Source organism: Microchirus variegatus, assembly GCF_963457635.1.
Source record: "Microchirus variegatus genome assembly, chromosome: 1".
NCBI lineage: Eukaryota > Metazoa > Chordata > Actinopteri > Pleuronectiformes > Soleidae > Microchirus > Microchirus variegatus.
In genome coordinates this window covers 35,176,058-35,196,971 of record NC_139802.1, presented here as the reverse complement: position 1 = coordinate 35,196,971, position 20,914 = coordinate 35,176,058, and the positions used below count along the sequence as shown (strand labels likewise).

At 39.6% G+C, this 20,914-nt stretch overlaps 1 protein-coding gene across 1 annotated transcript; it reads left to right on the top strand.

The window, feature by feature from the left end:
- The first annotated feature begins 980 nt into the window (after positions 1-980).
- On the top strand, positions 981-13,166 carry amacr (alpha-methylacyl-CoA racemase). Its single transcript, XM_083894950.1, has 6 exons — positions 981-1,063; positions 3,827-4,083; positions 4,652-4,795; positions 6,150-6,310; positions 10,096-10,282; positions 12,370-13,166. The coding sequence occupies exons 2-6, from the start codon at positions 3,837-3,839 to the stop codon at positions 12,777-12,779; spliced, it is 1,149 nt and encodes a 382-aa protein (XP_083751076.1). The 5' UTR covers positions 981-1,063; positions 3,827-3,836; the 3' UTR covers positions 12,780-13,166.
- The last annotated feature ends 7,748 nt before the right edge of the window (positions 13,167-20,914 follow it).

Here is a 20,914-nt window from a genome sequence, read left to right as displayed (position 1 = left end):
TATATATATATAATCACCTCAATTAAAGTATATATATTGTGCTTTCATTGAGAAGATTTTTTTTTCACCTACATCGGACCTAATTATTGATGTCAAATAGTAATTTAATTAATAAACTTAATAACCCCCCACAAAAAAACATCAAGAAAGTGAAAATATGAATAATTTTCAAGTATAATTTGTTTATGTTTTGTGAATTATTACAGGCTGGGCTAAGTCACTGAGAGGGAGGGGGATTGTGACCAGTGCCATCTAGTGGAGAAGTAGTAAAGTAGTAAAACTATCACTGACAAATCGATCCAAATATACAAGATTGACACCCAGATATAGTACAATGCATGCATCATGCTTTAATGGAAATTAGATCGAAAATTACAGTTTGAATGGCACACCACGTTTTTGTACACAGTGTATTTTAGACTTACTGTAGGAGCAGAGCTGGAAATAACAACGTGAAATAACAACAAACAACCTTGTCAAAATTCATACTATATGCATGAACACAGACAAAATTACATATGCGCTTAAAACGCTAAAACTGCCCCTACAGTTAAGCACAACGCAACATCAAAGAATACTACATTTCCCAGAAACCTTATCGCGCTGCGGTCACTGCTGGCGCTACCGGGTTCGCTTTTATTAAATACCGGCGTACACAGGAATACACCCGGCTCAGTTACGCGAACTTTTTACTGGGCAAACTTACTTAGTATTCGCTGGTCGACCCTCTTCCAACCGCAGGCAGTTTATGGCGGTGCACAGACGAGGCTTACTGTGACCACATGCTAGCATGTAGTTTTGGCACACATACACTGCGCCGTATCCACTTAAATACGTGACTTACTGACACACACTGACATCATTCACACGCCGAAACATATTAGCCTGGTTTAATGTGTGTTTTTAGAGAGTTTCTGTAAGTTTTCCGTTGTCGTTTAGCTACTTTATACTCTGCGGGGATGTGAAGTCTACAAACATAACAAACGCACCCTCAGCACGCACGAATTGTCAGCTAGGTGCTGACACAGAGGAGAGTTGTCCTGACTTCAGTTTGGAAGTAAAGGTAAGCCGAGCCACACTTTGACTGTCTCTCACATGTGCACGTACATTAACTACTGTTTCAGGGCCGGTTTGTGGCTTTTTATAGAGCTATAACCACACAAAATGGCTTCTTGTTGTTTTTGTATAGTGACACTACAATGTCAAAACTAATTCAGTTCAAGGTTTGCTTAGCATATACAGTATTCTTTCTCTCTCAATGCCTTTATTGGCATTGGAGACATATGTTTACATTGCTAAAGCAAGTGTTTACTAAAACAACATTGTGTAGTGACAAAATGAACACAAGATAAGGCATGCAACAAAATATAACCATGTATATACAGATGACAATACATTGTATATATGTAGTATGATGCTATCAGGATAAAAATGCTGCTCTTTCAAAGAGAAATATAAATAAGGTCCATGTACACTGTTTACTTGCATATATGACCTTTTAGGACCTACAGGATAATTGCACTTAAACGTTAAAATGCATAGTACAGTACAGAGATATACATAAAGCCATGGTGCAGGTAGTGCAGGGGCGTACATCAGGAGGAGGGGGGCGCTGGGCTCTCACTCCTGTTCAAGGTGGTTGTAGCGCACAAGAAGTCCTTTTTCCTGTCACAACATTTCTCAAATCGGTCTCTGGTAGTATATGGTTTGTGCCCACGAAAAACTCCTCCTTTCTTGTATGTGTAGGCCTTTGTATTTCCCTGACGTGCATGGACAATGGAGGGCTGAGCAGCAGCGGCGTCTAATTGTTTCAGCTTATAGTCTCACTGTTAGATTTCACAAATTCTTACCCATTGGCCCTTTAACATGCTTTTTGACAGCAAGATGTGTCAATGTGTGCCACTTTGGACTTTAAATGAGAACCTAACTTGCACTGAACCGTCCGTTTCAAAGTCCAGCTGTGTTTGTTGCAGCAGGTGAGAGTTCACATCTGTCATTCACTGCTCTGCTCTCACTGTGTTGCCATTTTGTTTACTATTTGTATCACAGCAAAGGTTGATAAAAACTTTGCAATTTCAACTATAAAATAACTTTTACCTAAAATAACTGACGTGACAACATTTTGTTGAGTCTGTGGTTTGTAATAGGGAGAGGGATGCCCTTTGAATTCCCACTCTGCACCTTACTATCTGTTCTCGCACTATGCAATTTTGCATCAGTGTGTAGGGACACTGTGAGATGTGCAAAATCAACTTTTTGATTCCTTATATTTGGGACTCTGGAGTCACTATCAGTTGGCAAAGTGTGAAAAAATATGACTCATATTTTTGATGTCCCCCTCAGTCTAAGTACAGGAGATAACACACGTGATGTTGACTTCCACGCTCACTGGGACGTCACAATGCACTAAATTCCTGGAATTGTTGTCTCGCGGAGCTCAACTTTATCCATAAAACACACGAGAGTGCTGGCGAGGGCAACAGTGTCCGAAAACCGGAAGTCCGCGAAAAGTTCTATTCTTGGCTCGACAGTGCAGCACAGAGTCCTACAGAAACTTCCAGCCTCGGAGGATTTATCTGTCCAGTGAATGCATGTTATATATGACGGCAATGTGCCTACTAGAGCCTGCAAATGCTCACGTTAGCTCCCTGTAGCCTCTGTGGCTGATGTCATTTTCTGTCCCTTAAGTTTTTTTTTTTGTTGTTGTTGTTTTTTTAAGGTCAGGGCTGTTTTGGCAGGGTGATTGAACTGCTGTGGTGCTTCATCCTTATGGTATTTTGACCAAAGCATGTCACAGACATGTTCATTAGGACACCAGGGAACTAGGTTAACTTGGAGAAATAGGGTATAATATGACTCCTCTAATGAGTCAGTGAAACTGCAACAATCAACCATAGTTCAAGACCAAGAATACTGCTGAAGTGTTGCTGAGATGTAAAGGATGTAAAGGTTGTGTGTGGTAGTGTGTTTGCTACACCTGCAGTGCAGTCAGTGCAAAAGATAGAAAGCCATTGGGTGCGTTTATGTAACACTAGGTGGAACAGTTCGATAACATTGTTTTTGTGAATAGAGGACATTTAAAGAATGCGTTACTGCAATCGCCCTCCCACTTCCAGTTTTTACTGAGCTGAAATAGTGGATAGACTGTGTGGGAGAAGGAATTAGTGGACCAAAACATTTGTCCACTTAGTGCAAGAAACAAATGTTTATTTTCATCATCAATTGCACCTTGTTTTTCTTTGGTGACACAGGCGTTGGATTCACCCACTGCTTTTCTCTGTAAATTTCTCTTTAAAAGGATGGCAACACACACATGAATGTAAATCTTTTTAGCTAATCTATGAAAATTGGCTTAGATTTTGCTACATATGCTAATAGAACCTAAATACTGTTTGTCTCGTAAGGGAAAGAGAGTATTGATGAAATGGTCACTTGCAGTGAACCAAGTCTCATAACAACAACAAAAAAGAGAATAGAAAAATACAAATAATTGAAGAGCCAATTTTTCAAGACGCACAGTGAACCAAAGTATTTACTGAAATAATTACTGAACAGAGCAGCGTTTATCAAAGAAACCCACAGAACACATACAAAAGACTTAGATTGGTGAACCTGTTTTCTGTTTACACACTGAACCCATGTATTCACTCCTGGAACAAGCCCTCCCAGAACAGAAGTCATAGAAGAAACCAAAAGATGTGTGTTTTGAACATAGTACTGCTAAAATAGAGCATCGATGCAGCCAAAAATGCAATTTCTCAAAACCCCATCTGTCGTTTGTGTTTCATTTGCACTGAGCATTCTGTCTGATATTGTGCTTTCATAGTCCTTTCATCATGGCACTGGCTGGAGTGAGAGTCATCGAGCTGGCAGGCCTGGCTCCGGCTCCTTTCTGTGGCATGATCCTGGCAGACTTTGGAGCAAAGGTGATCCGCGTGGATCGCACCAAGGTTTCTATGGCGCTGGACAAACAAGGACGGGGGAAACTGTCTGTGTCCATCAACCTGAAGACGGCAAAGGGTGTCACTTTGCTCAGGAGGCTCTGTGTCCAGTCTGATGTGGTCATTGAGCCCTATCGTAAAGGTCAGGGCACCAAAGAAAGCATATCTTGAGACTGACTATATGTATTCTATTTAAATATTGATGTGATGCCAACTAGTTGAAGTTTATTTAATAAGTTTGCTCTGGAGGTTCCAGTCTCCAGTTTCTGTACATGCACACATACATACATTTTTAATAAATGTCTGTTTTAGCCTCAAATAGTGATGAGATGTTCGGAGATGTGACAGGGTCGAGGGACATGCCGTCATATAAAATTTGTCAGTAAAAAGGGCATTTAATTTTGTATGGCAGGGTAGATCCACATGATTTGAACCATAAGCGTTTTCAGTAGACCCTTTACTAAAAACGTATAGTATAATTTAGTGTAATATTGATAAACTGTGATTGCATATTAATGCTTATTATTGAAATGTGGAAGAATAATGTGGATTTTTTCATTTTGTCATTGAAGGGGAAAGAAATTCCTCTCGTCGCAAAAGACCCTTTTTCATGAATGTGTCTCGTGACAGATAAAGTACTAATTGGTCCATAAAATTATTTATTTAATTTTTCTAAAAATATACTCTCTGACTCACATGTGATGATCCAGGTGTGATGGAGAAACTGGGGCTTGGTCCACATGATATGTTGAAGGAAAATCCTGGTCTCATCTATGCTCGGTTGACGGGATATGGGCAGACTGGGGCTTATGCCAATGCAGCCGGGCATGACATCAACTACCTCGCCATGTCGGGTAATAACCTATGTGTTTGTTTATATTACTGGACTGAATATTACCAGTGTACTTTGAGATAGTGGGGTGAGATTACATGCGTGTAATTCACAGCTTCCTCTCTAGTGTACTAATTATACACATCTTGCTTTCAACGACCTTTGAAATTTGTGCATTTTCAGCCTTTTCTTTGCCTTGATTTTATTTAGCGACGCACCGTTCTCGTCGCTCTTGCACTTGGTAACACTTGACTTTGGAAACTTGTAAGACAAGTTTCATTTTTAAAACCCGAATAAAAACAGCACTTGAGGAAAGTTTGCTTGGATTTGTTCAGAAATCCAGTCCAGTGTTAACTCCCCATGGTATTAGTAGTTAGAAAATTTACTATTACATATTAAAATATGTATTTTTCTACATTTCTAACTTAAGGAAACCCGAGCGAGCTCCCATTTCTGCTCATCGTTTGATGACTGAAGGCAGAGAGATGTTTTTTCTAACACTGTCATGTGTGAAAATGTCCCAGCACTCTTAGAAATAAGGGTTCCAAAAGGGTCCTTCTACAAGGGCTGAGGTTCTACCTGGAACCATTTGCTTCAGAAAAAACCTTTCCCGAAGAAAGGGTTTTTCAAGGGTTCTTGGTAACACTAATGGTTCCAGTATAAAACATTTTGATCCAGAGAACCTTTTAAAACCCCTTTCCTGAATAAAGGATTTTAAAAGGGTTCCAGGTGGAACCTTTATAAGAAAAGGTCTTACCTGTAGCGAAAAATGGGTCTCCTATGAGGACAAGCCGAAGAAACTTCTATTTAGCACTTTTATTTCTAAGTGTATGTATTTCTACATGAGAATCTTTCATGACACTCAAGGTTCACCTTACAGGAATAATTAAATGTAAACAAAACAGATGCAGAGGGGTGAACAATGAGAGTTAGAAAGGACTGTCCATAAAAGGTGGGTTTTCAGATGGGATTTGAAAGTGGAAAATGAGTCAATGTTCCTGATGCTGGGGGTGTGGGGTGTTTAATGTAATATCTGAGTGGGTTGCACGGAAGCAAAATGACTGGCTTTGTAGAAAAGTTTAATGCTAATCAAACCATTAAACCAAGTTTTTTTGCATAATTCAAATCAAGTTAAATCATTTGTGCTCTTTTGTCTAATTAGATGTCTTAATTAGAATTAATTCTTTGCATACAATTAAAAGTGTTCCCGTTAAATGAGCTGTGACCTTTCCTTTCCGACTTATTGTTTCGGAATCAACTACTTATTTCATTTCATTAAATTCCTCTCAATTTTGGGGCTGAGCATGTGTCAGCATTCAATTATTCTTCCTCACACAACGCTGTCATTCGTGTAAAGTCTCCTTTTCCCCTCACAGGGCTTTTATCTCGACTGGGACGCAGTGGAGAGAAACCCTATGCTCCACTGAATCTGCTCGCAGACTTTGCAGGCGGTGGACTCACCTGTGCCCTGGGAATAGTCATGGCACTGCTGGAGAGGACCAAGTCAGGGAAAGGTCAGATCATCGATGCTAGCATGGTAAGCGTTTTGTCAGATTCCAAATGTACTTTGGCACAGAGGCCGCCATTTAAATGTGACGTGAAATATAATCTGCTTCTCGGGGTACTGGAAGGAGCAGATACAGAAAATGTCATATTGATAAATGTGCCAAAAAATCAGTTTGTGTTCACGAAACACAGGCCAGGGTCAGGACTCATTCAGAGCCCTCGAGCAAATAAACTGCAAGTTAGAGAATGTTATGGTGTGGGTGTATTCCTACACCCATTCAAATAATTTTACCCTGGTTGAAGACTTCTCAAACACCATAAAGGGGGTTTATTCTTCCTGGGGGCAACATCTTCTCATTCATGAAAGCACAGCTAATTTTATCCGCCTTCATGCAACATGTTCATTCTGTAGTGGGTTATATTTCCATGTAAAATTGATGCTAGCCCTTTTTACTGCAAGTGGTTTCTTGCCTTTAAAGGCCAATTTTGACAAGACTTCCTTACTTAAAGCTCTTTCCAGGCTAAGTATTTGGATGTAGAATGTAGATAGTGTTGTCTCTGTGTGAGATCTCGTTAATTGCGTTCTCTGAGAGTTCTTTGTAGGTGGTGGGCATACATGTACATAGATAACTGTAAAAAGAGATTAAATATGTGTTGGGGCTGATGCTGTGTGTCTGCATGCAGGCAATATAATGTATGCATCGTTAGTCCAAATTCTTTTTCCACTTTAACAGGTAGAAATAATTTCATTTAAGCGCGAATATTGCCAATATTTATTCTTAGCTTATTTAATAGGAAATGGACAAGTGCCCCTACGGAAGTCTGTGTCCGCTAGAAAAAAAAGATAAAGGTATGAAAATTCATAAATACGAGATAAAAAAATTGAAATTATGAAATAAAAAGTCATAATTATGAGATAAAACAGTCCTAATTATGAGATATAAAGTAATAATTATGAGATAAATAAATCAAAATTATGAGATAAAGTCATAATTATGAGATAAATTGTGAAAAAAGTGGTTTTCCATTGCAGTTATTTATTATTCAGTCAATGGCATTACAATGTTATATATATATATATATATATATATATATATATATATATATATATATATTAATGCTCTATGACATAAAAACGGATTGTTCCAGGTAAAAGGAACACTTATATTCTGCAGCACTGTGTGTGTGCGTGCGCGTGTGTTTCTTGTCCTTTAATCCAGCTGTAAATGGGTTAACGTTGAGTCATACTTAATGCCTGTGCTGGTTTGTTCTCCCTCAATATATTGAATTCAAGTTACAAATATTTGATAACAAGCCTCAGCCTTTTAAGTTTGTACACACATTTCATAAACAATCTCACGAGGCGCACATCGTAAAAAATAATGGCAAGCAGGCAAACACAACATTATTATTATCATATAATAAGGTGCAGTGTGTCGATGTTTATTTTTGGTTTATTTGTAGGACTACTTAGTATAAGTATGTTTGTATAAGTGCATAATTGCTTTAAAAACCTGTTTTTTTTGTTGTTTTCGAATGCGTTCTGGGCAAAAGTCCTCCTAGAAATCATCATGTCATGCAGCGTATAAATGGATTACATTCGGAGGCGTGAATCGAATATCAGAAAAGCTCCGTCTGTCACCACCACAGCCAAGTGAGCAGACATGATTGATGGCTGCAAATGTCTCTCACACAGTCGGAGCGCTGTGTTTTTCAAATTACTTGTTATATCTTAGTGACTAATGCATCAGCCCTATTTCACAGCTTAGTGATTTTGTTTTGGTTTGAAAAAGTAATAGGCTATCTGAGACTGATATTGGTATTGGGAGGAAATCAGGGTTGTGACATTAGTATATCAGTATCTTTATTCCCGAGTACAAAGTAGCAGAGTTGTAACTTTTGTTATCTTAAGGTTTATGGAGTGATTGTATTGCTGAGATTGAGATTGCTTACCTTTGCTTATATTACCACAATCTTTCCCTAACCTTAACTAAATGGTTGTGTTGTAATACCATAGACATCATATCGGAAGACAGATATTTCAGTTGAAAGGTCATTTATTGTCTTGTCAACATTTCACAGATATTTTCGGATGCAGTCGCAGTTAGCAGCCCATCTGTCCCCAACAACACTTCTTCAGGACTGAGCAATATTTCTTGACATGATATCAAAATCTTCCCTCAAAACATGAGCGGAATGTGCTCCGGTTGAGTTCATTCAGTCTGCAGCATTTTGTCATTTGCACTCATAAAAAACCTCTGGGACCCTTCTGAAGCCAACCAGGAAATGAGAATGCATTGAACCGTCCCAAAGGGGGGGGGGGGGCACTCGGTTATATTGGTCAGAAAAACGTAAAGTTTTGTAAATCCATGTTTCCATTTAGAGGAAAATGGATGATAAAGTATGGTGCACGAGGCCAGTCATTAAAAAAAACTTATATCGTCCAATAGGAACATGTTCAAGGAATAATCACAGCTTTCGCCCCCGAGTCCAAAGTTCATACACGGTTCTCAATTTTGGCCCAAATTAGTTCCATGTTCCAATTTCCATGGCTGGACTCTCTCTGCACTGAGAAATGCAAAAAGAAAAAAATGAATGAGCTGTTTTTCTTTATAAAAGTTCAGTGTAGCAAAAGAAGAAGAATCTCCTTTTCTTGTTCAGGCTCTTTGCTCTGAAAAATATATTCTGAACAGCAGAACTGATTGATTGTGTTGTATTATCAGCAGTGATGGAGGTTTTTTTTTTACTATTCCCGCCATTGAAAGACACTCTGGCTTTTTCACAGGACAGTGGTGTTTTTTCTTATCATATTTATGTGTTTAACTTGACTGTCTCTCCAGGGCAAACAAAGGCAGTGAATCATTTGTATTTTGGTTATGGTTCAACCCAGTAGCTGTTTTTTTGTTATTCATTCAGCAGCTGCTGCTGCAGCAGCGATAATGGCTTGTGCACATTAAAATACATAATATATATATATATAGATGGCTAGAGGTTTACAAGGTAATTGTCAGTGGAAAATGTCCTTTTTGAATTTTTTTTTTTACTAGCTTTTTCAATTATTCGACAAGTAATTTTTATGTTTTCATGTATATGAATATGACAATATGTTTTATTAATATTGCACTTTTAAAAACAGAGGATACTGACCAAGTGAATAAGAGCAAGAGAACGATATAAAAGGGGTTACACGGGGAAGCAATGGCTGACATATGGATCCTAAAAGCAAGAAGGTCATCGTTTTGCATCCTGGTTTGACTGAGGGTGTTTTTGCATGTTCTCCCCCGGCTTCCTCCCACAGTGTAACTTGCCGTGTGGCGATTAAACCGATTGAACACACTAAATTGACCGTTAGGTGTGAATGTGAGAGTGAATGCTTGTTTAGTCTCTGTGTGTTGGTCCTGTGATGGACGGGCGACATGAACCCCCCACCCGCTGGGATTTGCTGCTCCTCCCCGGGTGACCCTCATATGGTGGATGAGCGTGAACAGGAAATAAAACAATAAATAAGAGCAAGACGGCAAATAAAAGAGTAAACTCAAAGCAATAACACTAAAACCAGAGATGTAAGGATGACATAATTCTGTATGACATTTCATCTTTTGTGTGCATTTTCCACTTTGATCTGCTGCCCACAACTAGTGTAACATATCAAATTTCAATACACTATATTTTCTCTCTGGGCAAAGCATTAATTAATTAATGATAATAAAAAAAAAATCAGCTTCACTTGCTTTACATGTATTTTGCTGCCCTTTATAATTTATTTATGACTTATGCATGGGAAATGTATACGTTTCCCCAACCCTCTATCCTCAGGTGGAAGGAGCTGCATATGTTGGCTCATTTGTATGGAAAGCCCGAAGTATTGGTATGTGGGACCGTTCTAGAGGCGAGAACATGCTCGACAGCGGAGCGCCCTTCTACGATACTTACGAGACGTCGGATGGAAAGTACATGGCCGTGGGTGCCATCGAGCCGCAATTCTACCAACAGCTGCTTCAGGGTGAGTACTATTCTAATATAGACTGAAGGCACTTTACCAGCTTCAAGATATAATATGTAACATTTCTGTATTATAATACGTTGAATCGACAACACTATTGTTATATAGTTTGTTATGTACGAACCAAAAAACTCCTACAGTCCATAGAAATCAATATCCTATCATCATCCTACATTAAAGGTCACATGTTATGCAAAATCAACTTTTTAATCATTTAAATCCTTATATATTTGGGACTCTGGAGGCCCTACCAGTCACCAGTGTGAAAAAAGATGACTCACTCATGTTTTTGTGGTCCTCCTCAGTCTAAGTACAGGAGATAAAACGGGCAATGTTGACTTGATGCTAAATTCCTGGAATTGTTGTCTCGCAGAGCTCCGCTTTGTCCGTAAAACAATCGAGAGTGCTGGCGAGGGCAACAGTATCCGAAAACCTGAAGTCCACGAAAAGTTCTATTCTTGTCTCCACAGTGCAGCACAGAGTCCTACTCAAACTTCAAGCCACAGAGGATTTATCTGTCCAGTGGATACATGTTATATATGACGGCAATGTGCCTGCTAGAGCCAAATGATCACTTTTACAAATGCTAACTGCTGTTAGCTCCCAGTAGCCTCTGTGGCTGATCATTTCCTGTCGCCTTAAGTTTCGTTTTACTTTTTCTTCTTTTTTTTTTTTACTAAACGGAGAGTTCTGAACAGGGCTGCTGTGGTGCTTCATCCCTATGGTATTTCATTAGGACACCAGGGAACTAGTTTAACTTGGAGAAATAGCATATACTATGGGACCTTTAAGAAATTACTTCATGCATTGTATGTTTTAATTTCTCTATGACGAGTGTTGTCTTTGAAATCATTGATGATTAAAACCTCAGTTGGGAACTCAGTTGGGAGGGTTAATGAAAACATAGCATTTTGATGAAACACACTCTTCTCTTCTCATGTCTTCGGTCTTAAAGAAATCTGGATGAATGACGTGATTGAAACAGCAGTTCAGTTCCTAAGCAACTGCTCGCAGTCGGGGTTTGGGACATTTATTTCTACACACTACCACAGTCGGATTTTCTAATGTGTGGACTGTGAGAGTGGTTTGCTATCCAACCGGTTTGCTCAGGAGAATGTGTTCACCTTGATGATGTGCTGGAGGCAGGCTGCTTCTCACACACTTTAAACCTTATCTGCACAGCAACAACACTCGGTTTTAGTTTTCAGGCACTAGAAAAAGTAACTAATGACCTTATCATGTGTTATTATTATCATTATATCTTATAGCACTATGAAAGCAGGGCATTTAAGTAGAAGGATGCAGTGGTTATTTCCTCATCACAAACGAGAGCTATAAACAGTGGTGGCAGTACCACAACAAAACATCTCAATGTCGCAATAACTTGATAAATTTGAAAGTGTTGTCTTGGTCTCATGATGTCAAAATGTGAACATCATGAAGAAGAGGACTCTTTGAATAGAAATTGCCATTAAACCAGAACTTTTAGGTGTTCAATAATAATTGGACCACAACAACAGACAGTTGTTGTGATTTTTGCGGTTAATCACCTTGTTAGAGAACAGCATGTTATTCAATAAGTCCTGAAACTTTGAACAATTGGACATGTGCATTCAAAAGTTTAAAAAAGGTTAACTTTTCACCTGTAAAGGTCATAATGAAATTAAGTCCAGAAGCCAATCATGTGTGTGTGCTCATAGAGAGACCAGCTTCCTCTCTATAATAGCACTCTGCCTATGTGAAGTGCCTTGAGCATAGCTTGTATACAGCAATTGGTGCAATTTGTTCTCAGTTTAATAACCACTAAACACTGTATTTGTAACTTACAGTTGATTCACTGTACATTTCTCAGGGTATTGATGAAATGTCATTGCTTGAATTGGATAAGACAAATATCTTTTCCTTCTTCTACCAGGAGATTGGAGTATGACCTTTAGAAGTGACAAGTAGCACTTAACGTGCTATTGTGCTTGTAATCTATGTACCATCAGTATAATTATAGGAGTTGGTGGAACTCCGTGTGATGAAAGCTTCCTTGTTATTATGTTACCTCCTGTAGCTTATTGGTTAATATTTTTTCTCCGCAGGTTTAGAGTTGGATGCTGGAGCTTTGCCTCCTCAGATGAGCTTCAGTGATTGGCCAGGGCTGAGACAGATATTCACCGAACGTTTCGCTTCAAAGACGCAGGCCGAATGGTCGAGGGTGTTCGACGGCACCGATGCCTGCGTCACACCTGTGTTGTCTTTCGACCAGGTGAGCTCACACCCACATAACCAAGAAAGAGCTTCTTTCGTGAAGGACTCCGGTGGCGAAGAAAGCCCCCGCCCTGCCCCTGCTCTCTCTCGCACCCCTGCGGAGCCTTGCCTCACTCCTGACCCCGTCATTGGCGAGCACACCGTCGAGGTCTTGGAGGAGTACGGCTTTACGTCAGCAGAGATAAAGCAGATGTTAGGGGCAGAGGTCATAGAGTGTAATGCAAGCAAAGCAAAATTGTAGCAGAGCACAAATCGAAGGCCTCAAAATGTCTGTCTGGATTAATTTTTTGTTGTTGATTATTTTAACCATAAAAGGGAAACAGAAAATGCAGTTATTTGCAGGTTACTGCAAGTTAAAATAGTGTATTAACAATTTAAAATGAAGAAAAACGAAAAACATTGTTTAGAAAAAACACTGTAGTTGTACACAAACAACAGATTTTGCGTGTGAAATTTGAAATTTCAACAGTATGACACATTTAAAGTAACACTGGCTAAAAAACCTCTCTCCTCTGGTGACAAAGACGCTGATTTGACAGGTTTCACGCAACAGCACGACTGAAATTACCGTAATAACCACATGTTGCTATGCAACTTCTCCACGCTTTCAGAAACCGTCGCAACTTTTTCCAAGGCACAAACCATCGTGTAATTGCAGTAATGAAAACTGTGTCGTCTGCGATACGCTCAGTGTTAAAGGGTTAAGAAAGCACACACTGTAACTGAAATAAATAACTGATTAAGAATGAATTAGCCAGTGGCTCATGCTTGGTGATTTGTCCATCTGCATTCTCCTCTTTTGTGCTACTGCTGTCCTCTAAATGAAATCTACATAATAAATACTTGAAGCTTACATCATCTCTACAGGTTCTCCATCAAACTGTCTTACATTGGTTGACATGATCACAAAAAAGGTCCAGTGTTTATTGTCATATAATAATCCTTTTATATGCAAGGTCTTTCCTTTACATAGGCTGCCATCTTAAGCTGCCATGTTTCTGCAGCAGGCTGAGGAGACGTGTACATGGTGGTGGTTACATGTAAGCCCAATGCATGAGCCAACAATGATGAAAGGGGTAAATGTCAGATAGAGGCATGAAAGAGAGTTTACATCTTTTCTGCGGTGCAATGACGTCGGTTCTTACATACTGAACCTTTAAGTTGCATCGTTAATATCTTGGTGGGAGCTGTGGCTGCTCACAGCACAGCTGATGTCTTTTTGTTCATGGTTGTTATTTTTTTTCTTCCTTTTTGTGACAATGGAATAATTATTTAACAAAGACAAATGAAGAATTTTATTAAAGCACCTTTCAATCATAAGAGGAACTTGCACACAATAACGTGAAGTTTATTTAACGACGTTACAAAGTAATTAAGAAATTAATTAAGAAAAATATGAATAAATTATTGCACATTCAATTAAATGGAACAAGTATTGCATGCAAAGAGTGGAAGTGAAATAAAATTAAGAATGGAAAGGATGAACTTAAAGATTGGAACAAATGTATAACTAAGTAAAAGCAACAGGTGACTGCATAGGCTTTAAAAATCAAAATAAAAGTCAGTTGTCGACAAGCCTTGGTTCCAAATCACAAGTGTAGCTTGAGCCGTTGTGGCAGACGTCGACTTTACATTGTCACGTAAAGCAAAAACGCCTCAGGCAGGGCTCTCAAATTCAAATGGCCTGGGGTCCACTTGACATTCAAGTCTAGCTTGGCTGTTTGTTTTCATAATAAAAGAACACATTTATCATGCAAAATGAGTCTATAAATATTAAAAACAAATATTTAAGCGGCGGGGGACACATTAAATTGTTTGACGGAGAACAATCCAGTGGATGTTCAATATCAGTTTGGTTTTTATGGTACATAATAATAATAATAACATGCAGGGAATTATGAAAATACACAGTATGAAAACCTTTCCTGACACCGAGAAAACTCAAGCCAGTTCTGCACTTCCCTCATCCTTGAAATAAAACCTGCAAGGTTTCGAACATATTAAAATCATTTTCATATATAATTTATTCAGCCAGTGACTCCTCCATGTGCAGCAATTATTTCATCACTTTGCCGCAGACCAGTGATGTTGTGACAGGTTTAAATGAAATAAATGTTTCAGGCCTTGAGGGACAGGAAACCTTATGATCGCTAATGAAGTTTCTTCATGTAAATCGTATGCAGTGTCTGTGTATTTTATAAAAATATCTTCTGTGGTGATTGTATAAACAACTGTGTAGGACGGCAGCACCGCAATTACTGACACACAACCGCTGCTGAGGGAGGAAATATAGATCCAAGTCTTTGGCTGCATAAAGGTTTGGACAACAACAACGTTCAGGCCAATTTTCTGTGCATAAAGTATGAGAAAAATACCGTGTTCTTCCAGGATGCGCATGGGTTCTGAGTGAGTGATGGAAATGACTTTGGACTGACTTTGTAGCTCAACTGTAAACCTGTGGACTTTAGGTAATAGGATCCAGTGCAGTGTAGATTAAGGATTTATTCCACTGTGCATGTTGTCACGAGCCAATCTGTTTTAAGCTGTGTGAAAGTCAGCATCAGGAATTTCACAACATGCTAAGAACGTAATGTCGTCAGACATCTCGAATGTGAAAAGAGTGCATGTTCGTTTTGCTGCAAATGTATAAAAAGTCACTACAAAGTGGAGCTGTAATCGATTATTAGTCGATAACTAAATTCATCGTCAACTAATTTGATAATCGATTAATCGGTTTGAAGGCAAGATTTCTGATTGTTTTAGCTGCTTAAATGTGAATATTTTCTCTGTTTCTTTGCTCCACATAACAAAGAAATCATTCAAACTGAATCATAATGAATCACAAGCGACACTCTTCCTACTTGTTCCTGGTGACATCGACTTTACCAGACCAAGGTCTCTGTAAGGTGAACTGAAAATGTGGTCCTCAAAACGGTAACAGTAACAAAAAATGATTTATTTATTTATGCAGAAAATGTGTGTATGAAGATATGTTGTTGTGTGGTGAGTTAATCTATGAAGGGAATATGCAACATACTGGCTTTAAAAAAAAAAAACAGCAAAGCAGTGTGAGAATTTGCCTGAAAGAAAGATATATAAATATTTATAGTTAATTATAGTTAAGTGTTTATCATTGAATGGTTCCCGCTTCTCAAATAATATGACGTACACAGTCGGGCGCTGCGATTTGTTTCCTCCTTTGATGCCAAGCAAAGTGTATTTGTTATGCAGTTCATGCAGCCCCCCGCATTAGCGGAACTAACCCTAGATTTTCATGTCAAATCAGATTTCAGTGTCATTTTGATGTAACGTCGACCAACTACGAGACAGTGTTTCAGTTGAGATGCAGAATACATATGAAACTAGAAAAGCACTCGGAGAGCGCAGATCTCCGCCAAGGCAGCTCAGCCCCCCTATGGATCACGCCCAGGTCCCATTGTGGACATTTCCTGAAAATTTTATCCAAATCCGTCCGTGACTTTTCGAGTTGTTGCTAACAGACATACAAACTCTGGCGAAAACATATACCTCCTTGGCGGAGGTAAAAAATTCTGCTCCTTACCTTCAAGCCATCCATATTCATACTCCCCACCTCCCTGAACTCCTGACCATTAACATCTCCTCCATCCACCTCCCTGTATTGTCTGTCTGTTTACCCTGCCCCACACCTCTGGACCTCCCTCCCACCAAACATCGCCCTCCACTCTGACTGTCTTTCCACTTTCTATCTGTTCAACTTTTTCTTTTAATCTGTTTCAATCTCCTCTGTTTACAATGTTTTGATGCGTTCTGCACTTGTTTTCATACAGTTATTCTAACTGTCACAGTGTTTTCTTTAATGACAGGTAATACACCCATCCATCATCTACAGCTTTATCCTCCACCAGATGGTCGCGAGGGGTGCTGTGCCAATCTCAGCTGACATTGGGGCGATATAGACCCTGGTACACCCTGGATAGTTCGCCAGTCCATCACAGGGCCACATACGGTCAATTAAGAGTGACTAATTCACCTAATCCCCATATCGCATGTTTTTGGACTGTGGGAGGAAGCCAGAGAACCCGAAGAAAACCCACACACACGGGGAGAACATGCAAACTCCTTGCAGAAGGGCCCTTGTTCCGAAGTTGTTCCAAACGGGGCTCGAATCCAGGAACCGAGGTTTTCTTGCTGCAAAGGCAAGAGTGCTAACCACTACACCATTCATGGGCCCCAGGTAATACATATTAGTATAATTAATAGCACATTTGTGATATTGGGTGATACAGAGAGCGTTTATTACTCAGTTGATAACACAGAAATAGAGCCTGACAGATTAATCGATTGTTTGATCGCTATTGATTGCAGCCTTACGTGGAAGTATTGAGGTTGGACACCCAGCAGAGTTGGTGGTGTACCGCTGCTGAATGATCGTAGGGAAAACACTGCTTCATATGCTAAGCCTCTTCTATAGTTCTGCGACCTCAACAACCCCTTGTGGAGAGATCAGAATATGTGGAGCTGTTCCGTGACCACGGGTTGCACTGGAAATGGGTTTCTCATATCTATTTGTTAATATGCTATTCCTTGTATTGTGCGTGTTTTGTGTTCTCCTGATCTACATAGACTTTGTTCCCAGCAGGGCATCTGCTTGTCACTAAGCAACCTACTGATGCAGCACCACAATGTCCCTTTTACTGTACATTCAGCTTTCTCAGAACATGTTACTGTTCCCTGAAGACACACCATAATTGTTCTTATACCACCAGGCACTATATCACTAAAACAGCTGCCCGCTTTGTCCACATAATTGCTCTCTATGTACATATTACGCTACTCTACCGTTAGACCTTAAGGCACGCAAGTATGCGAGGAATGTCTGCTGTGTGACACGGATCATCGGACTCTCACCTTGCCAAGTGAGCACATGCGTGGCACAGGATTAGCGCCTGCTTCAAACTCGGAGGACTATACATGGGAGATGATTAGCGTGGAGAAGCTGAAGCTTCACCGTGCACTTGATTTTCAGTGAATAAACACTTAAACAGCTTGTTAATGTACAGCCAATCAAAGCGGCAACAACTCAATGCATTTAGGCATCCATCCATCCATTATCTACCGCTTTATTCTACACCGGAGGATGACAGCTGACATAGGGCGATAGGCGGGGTACACCCTGGACAGTTAGCCAGTCCATCGCAGGTCCACACAGAGACACAAACAACCATTCACTCGCACTCTCACACCTACGGTCAATTTTGGAGTGACCAATTCACCTGATTCCCAAATCTGCATGTTTTGGGACTGTGGGAGGAAGCCGGAGAACCCGGAGAAAACCGCATTTAGGCATGTTGAACAATATGACCTGCTGAATGTTTTTGCACACAACCCTCTCTCGTTGCAGTTTATAGAGAATGGTTTCTTAATTTTTGGAGATTTATTTATTTTTTTTTTGGTACGCACATGAATTCATTAACCTTACTGTGATATAGTGTAGTGCAGCGGTGTTAAACTCATTTTCAATGAGGGCCACATCAGCATAATGGTTACCCTCAAAGGGCCAGATAACTAAATAAATGGAATAAATATAATGTAAAATAGAGGTAACTACTCCGTAACATATTGCTAAATAACATTCTGTACTTATTACTTATTCAAGTTACAAATATTATGCATTATAGATGTAACCAGGTCTTGCGATGGTGTTTCTTGACAAACTAACAGTTTTAAGAGTCTGTATCTGGTCGGGGCAAACCTGCTCACACACCTTCAGCAGGCACTGCTTTAAAAACGCACCCTCAGAAAAAGACTTCACGAGCCATTTCTTCAGCTAAAATAAAGCTATCTTTCACTGCCTTATGGTCAACGCACGCCTTAAAGCAGCATCGACCTATTTTAACACAGATTTTTAAGACCAATTAATCACTCGCGGGCCACATAAAATGACGTGGCGGGCCACATCTGGCCCCCAGACCTTGAGTTTGACATGTGGTGTAGTGTCTCAAAAATGGCTTCATTGGTCTCCCTTTACCTTTGCACCATGACAACGTAGAGTGACTACACTACAAACAAGTTTAGTTTACGTATGACGTTAACCTACCAGTCACACCATCTCTTCACACTGTAAACTGGAAATGATTTTTGCTCATAACATGACCACAACTGGTGACAAAATCGTCAATCGATAAATGATAAAAGAGTTTCTCTCTCACAAAAGTTAGGAGCTTCTCCTTTCAAAAGTGATAGTTTGCCTTTACAATTTTTTATATACTTTATATCACCATTTTATTGCTTTTGTAAATGCAGTCAAGACAAAATCAAAGTGTTTCTTCTGGAACTGAATTGCAATAAAAGATTAGCCGTGCGACGGCAGAACTGCAAACATGATTTTTATTTAAAAGGGTCAACATACAACAATGAAATGAATGAAGAAAAATAAAAATCTATTCAATTCAACACAAGTTGAGTGGGTAGAAGTCTAGACTTATCACATTCCACTTCTTCACCCTTCTTTATATTCTATGCTTACCCTGCTTCCTTAATATATAAGAAAGCATTTTTTTTTTTATTTTAACTGAACATAAACTCATAAATACTGACTTAAATTCCCTCCTGTGATCATCACACCCCCATCTCATGCCCATGTCCCGTGAAAATACGACATGCATCACATGCACCACATCAGCCCCTCAAACCAAAAAAAAACTTTAAAAAATTCTGGGCTAACCTTTGTGTTTATGCACTAATGTGAGTCAGTATTTTATTATTTTTTTCTATGTCTGTTTTCAGCATTCATTGGGAGAAAAGTGACCTTTCGGATTGTCGTCCCTCCTTCCTGACTGTGCTGCCACCCCCTGTGTTCCTGAGCAGCATCCCCCCGATCACATGCATCATCACTTGATCAGCTGTAAGTGCTGCTGTAACAAGCCCACAATAGAGCCTTTGTGATTTCACGCTTTGGTGAAGAACTTGTAGATCAGAACAAAGTCTTCAGGAGTTGATGGATTAAACCCAGGGGCAGTGCAGGCCGACTCTTTCAAATTCAAATGCGCTCAATCAGACTAATGTGAATTTTATTTCAACTGTGCCAAGGAAAGATGGCTGTGTTTACTCTTGACATTTATTAACTTGTTCATTCACATTCGATTCGACTCGATTAGCATTCCTGTGCATTGTCTCGCAAAAAAATACTCCACTTTGAACTATAGCACATGACGATCTCATGGCACATGATTAAAAAAAAAAATTCTCAGAAAGTCTTAGCCCTGTTGTTGGAATTTCGGCAGCTTTAAACACACGCACATGTAAAAACACAGCTATCCTTTTAAGGATTCTGCTTTGAACCGTTATCCTTAACCTCAACTAATTAATACCTAAACCTAACTGTAACCACAATTCAAATCTTGGCCCTATTTTTAACCAGTTCCTCAGAGATGAGGTTCATTAACATCAGTTTAGATTTGCAGCTATGGCAACTGAAGTCACTCATGGAAATCGCTTTGTTTAAATATACATTTTTGATCATAATCATTCACATTTAAAACATAAAATGAAAATATATGCGGTACTTAAGGCCACCTCAGTTACTAAGTGCATTATAGCCTTTCACATCACTTACAGGGTCTCAGTCTTTCTCCCTTTAAGTGCCTGTTTTCTTTTCTCTTTATAAAATGATCCATATCTTTAAGTAGCATGGTCACCCACAGAACCAAGGCCATTGTGAGGCTACAATAGCATCAATGTTTACAGCTGATCGGGATGTGACCAATCAATCCACGGTGTAATCAATCAGAGATTTGTGCAATGCAATGAAGAGTGACCGAGGCGCTGTCGCACTTATTGCACTAGTAAATATGAGTCAAATCAGGACTGTTTCTAGCTTTGTGGGGGCCTTATGCAAGATGCTGCTTGGAGGCGCCTAGTTTGCCAAACTACGATAGAGAGATTCCTAATCCTTTACATGAGCCATGAAGATACTGCGATTTATTACACTTCATGAGCAAATCAGCCTGCAGTCATGATAGTCTCATTTTTTCACTCACTCATCTGGCACTTTATCCTCCACATGAGGGTCGCTATAGCGCCTATCTCAGCGAACAGCCATCCACTCTCACAATCGTGGTCAATTTCAAGCGTCCAATTTACCTAATCCGCAAATCTGCATGTTGTTAGACTGTGGGAGCAACATGCAAACCCACACTCGAAATCCGGGTTATCTTGCTGCAAAGGCAAGAGTGCGAAACCCTACACCAAGTGCACGGCCCTCATATTAAAGTTAAACTTCTTACATAATAATAGCATAAATAAAGTGGGCCAAGCCCAAGATCAACAGAAAATGAATTAGACTATTACATGGGGTAAAAAAAAACAAAGACCATGAGCCAGCATCCATATCAA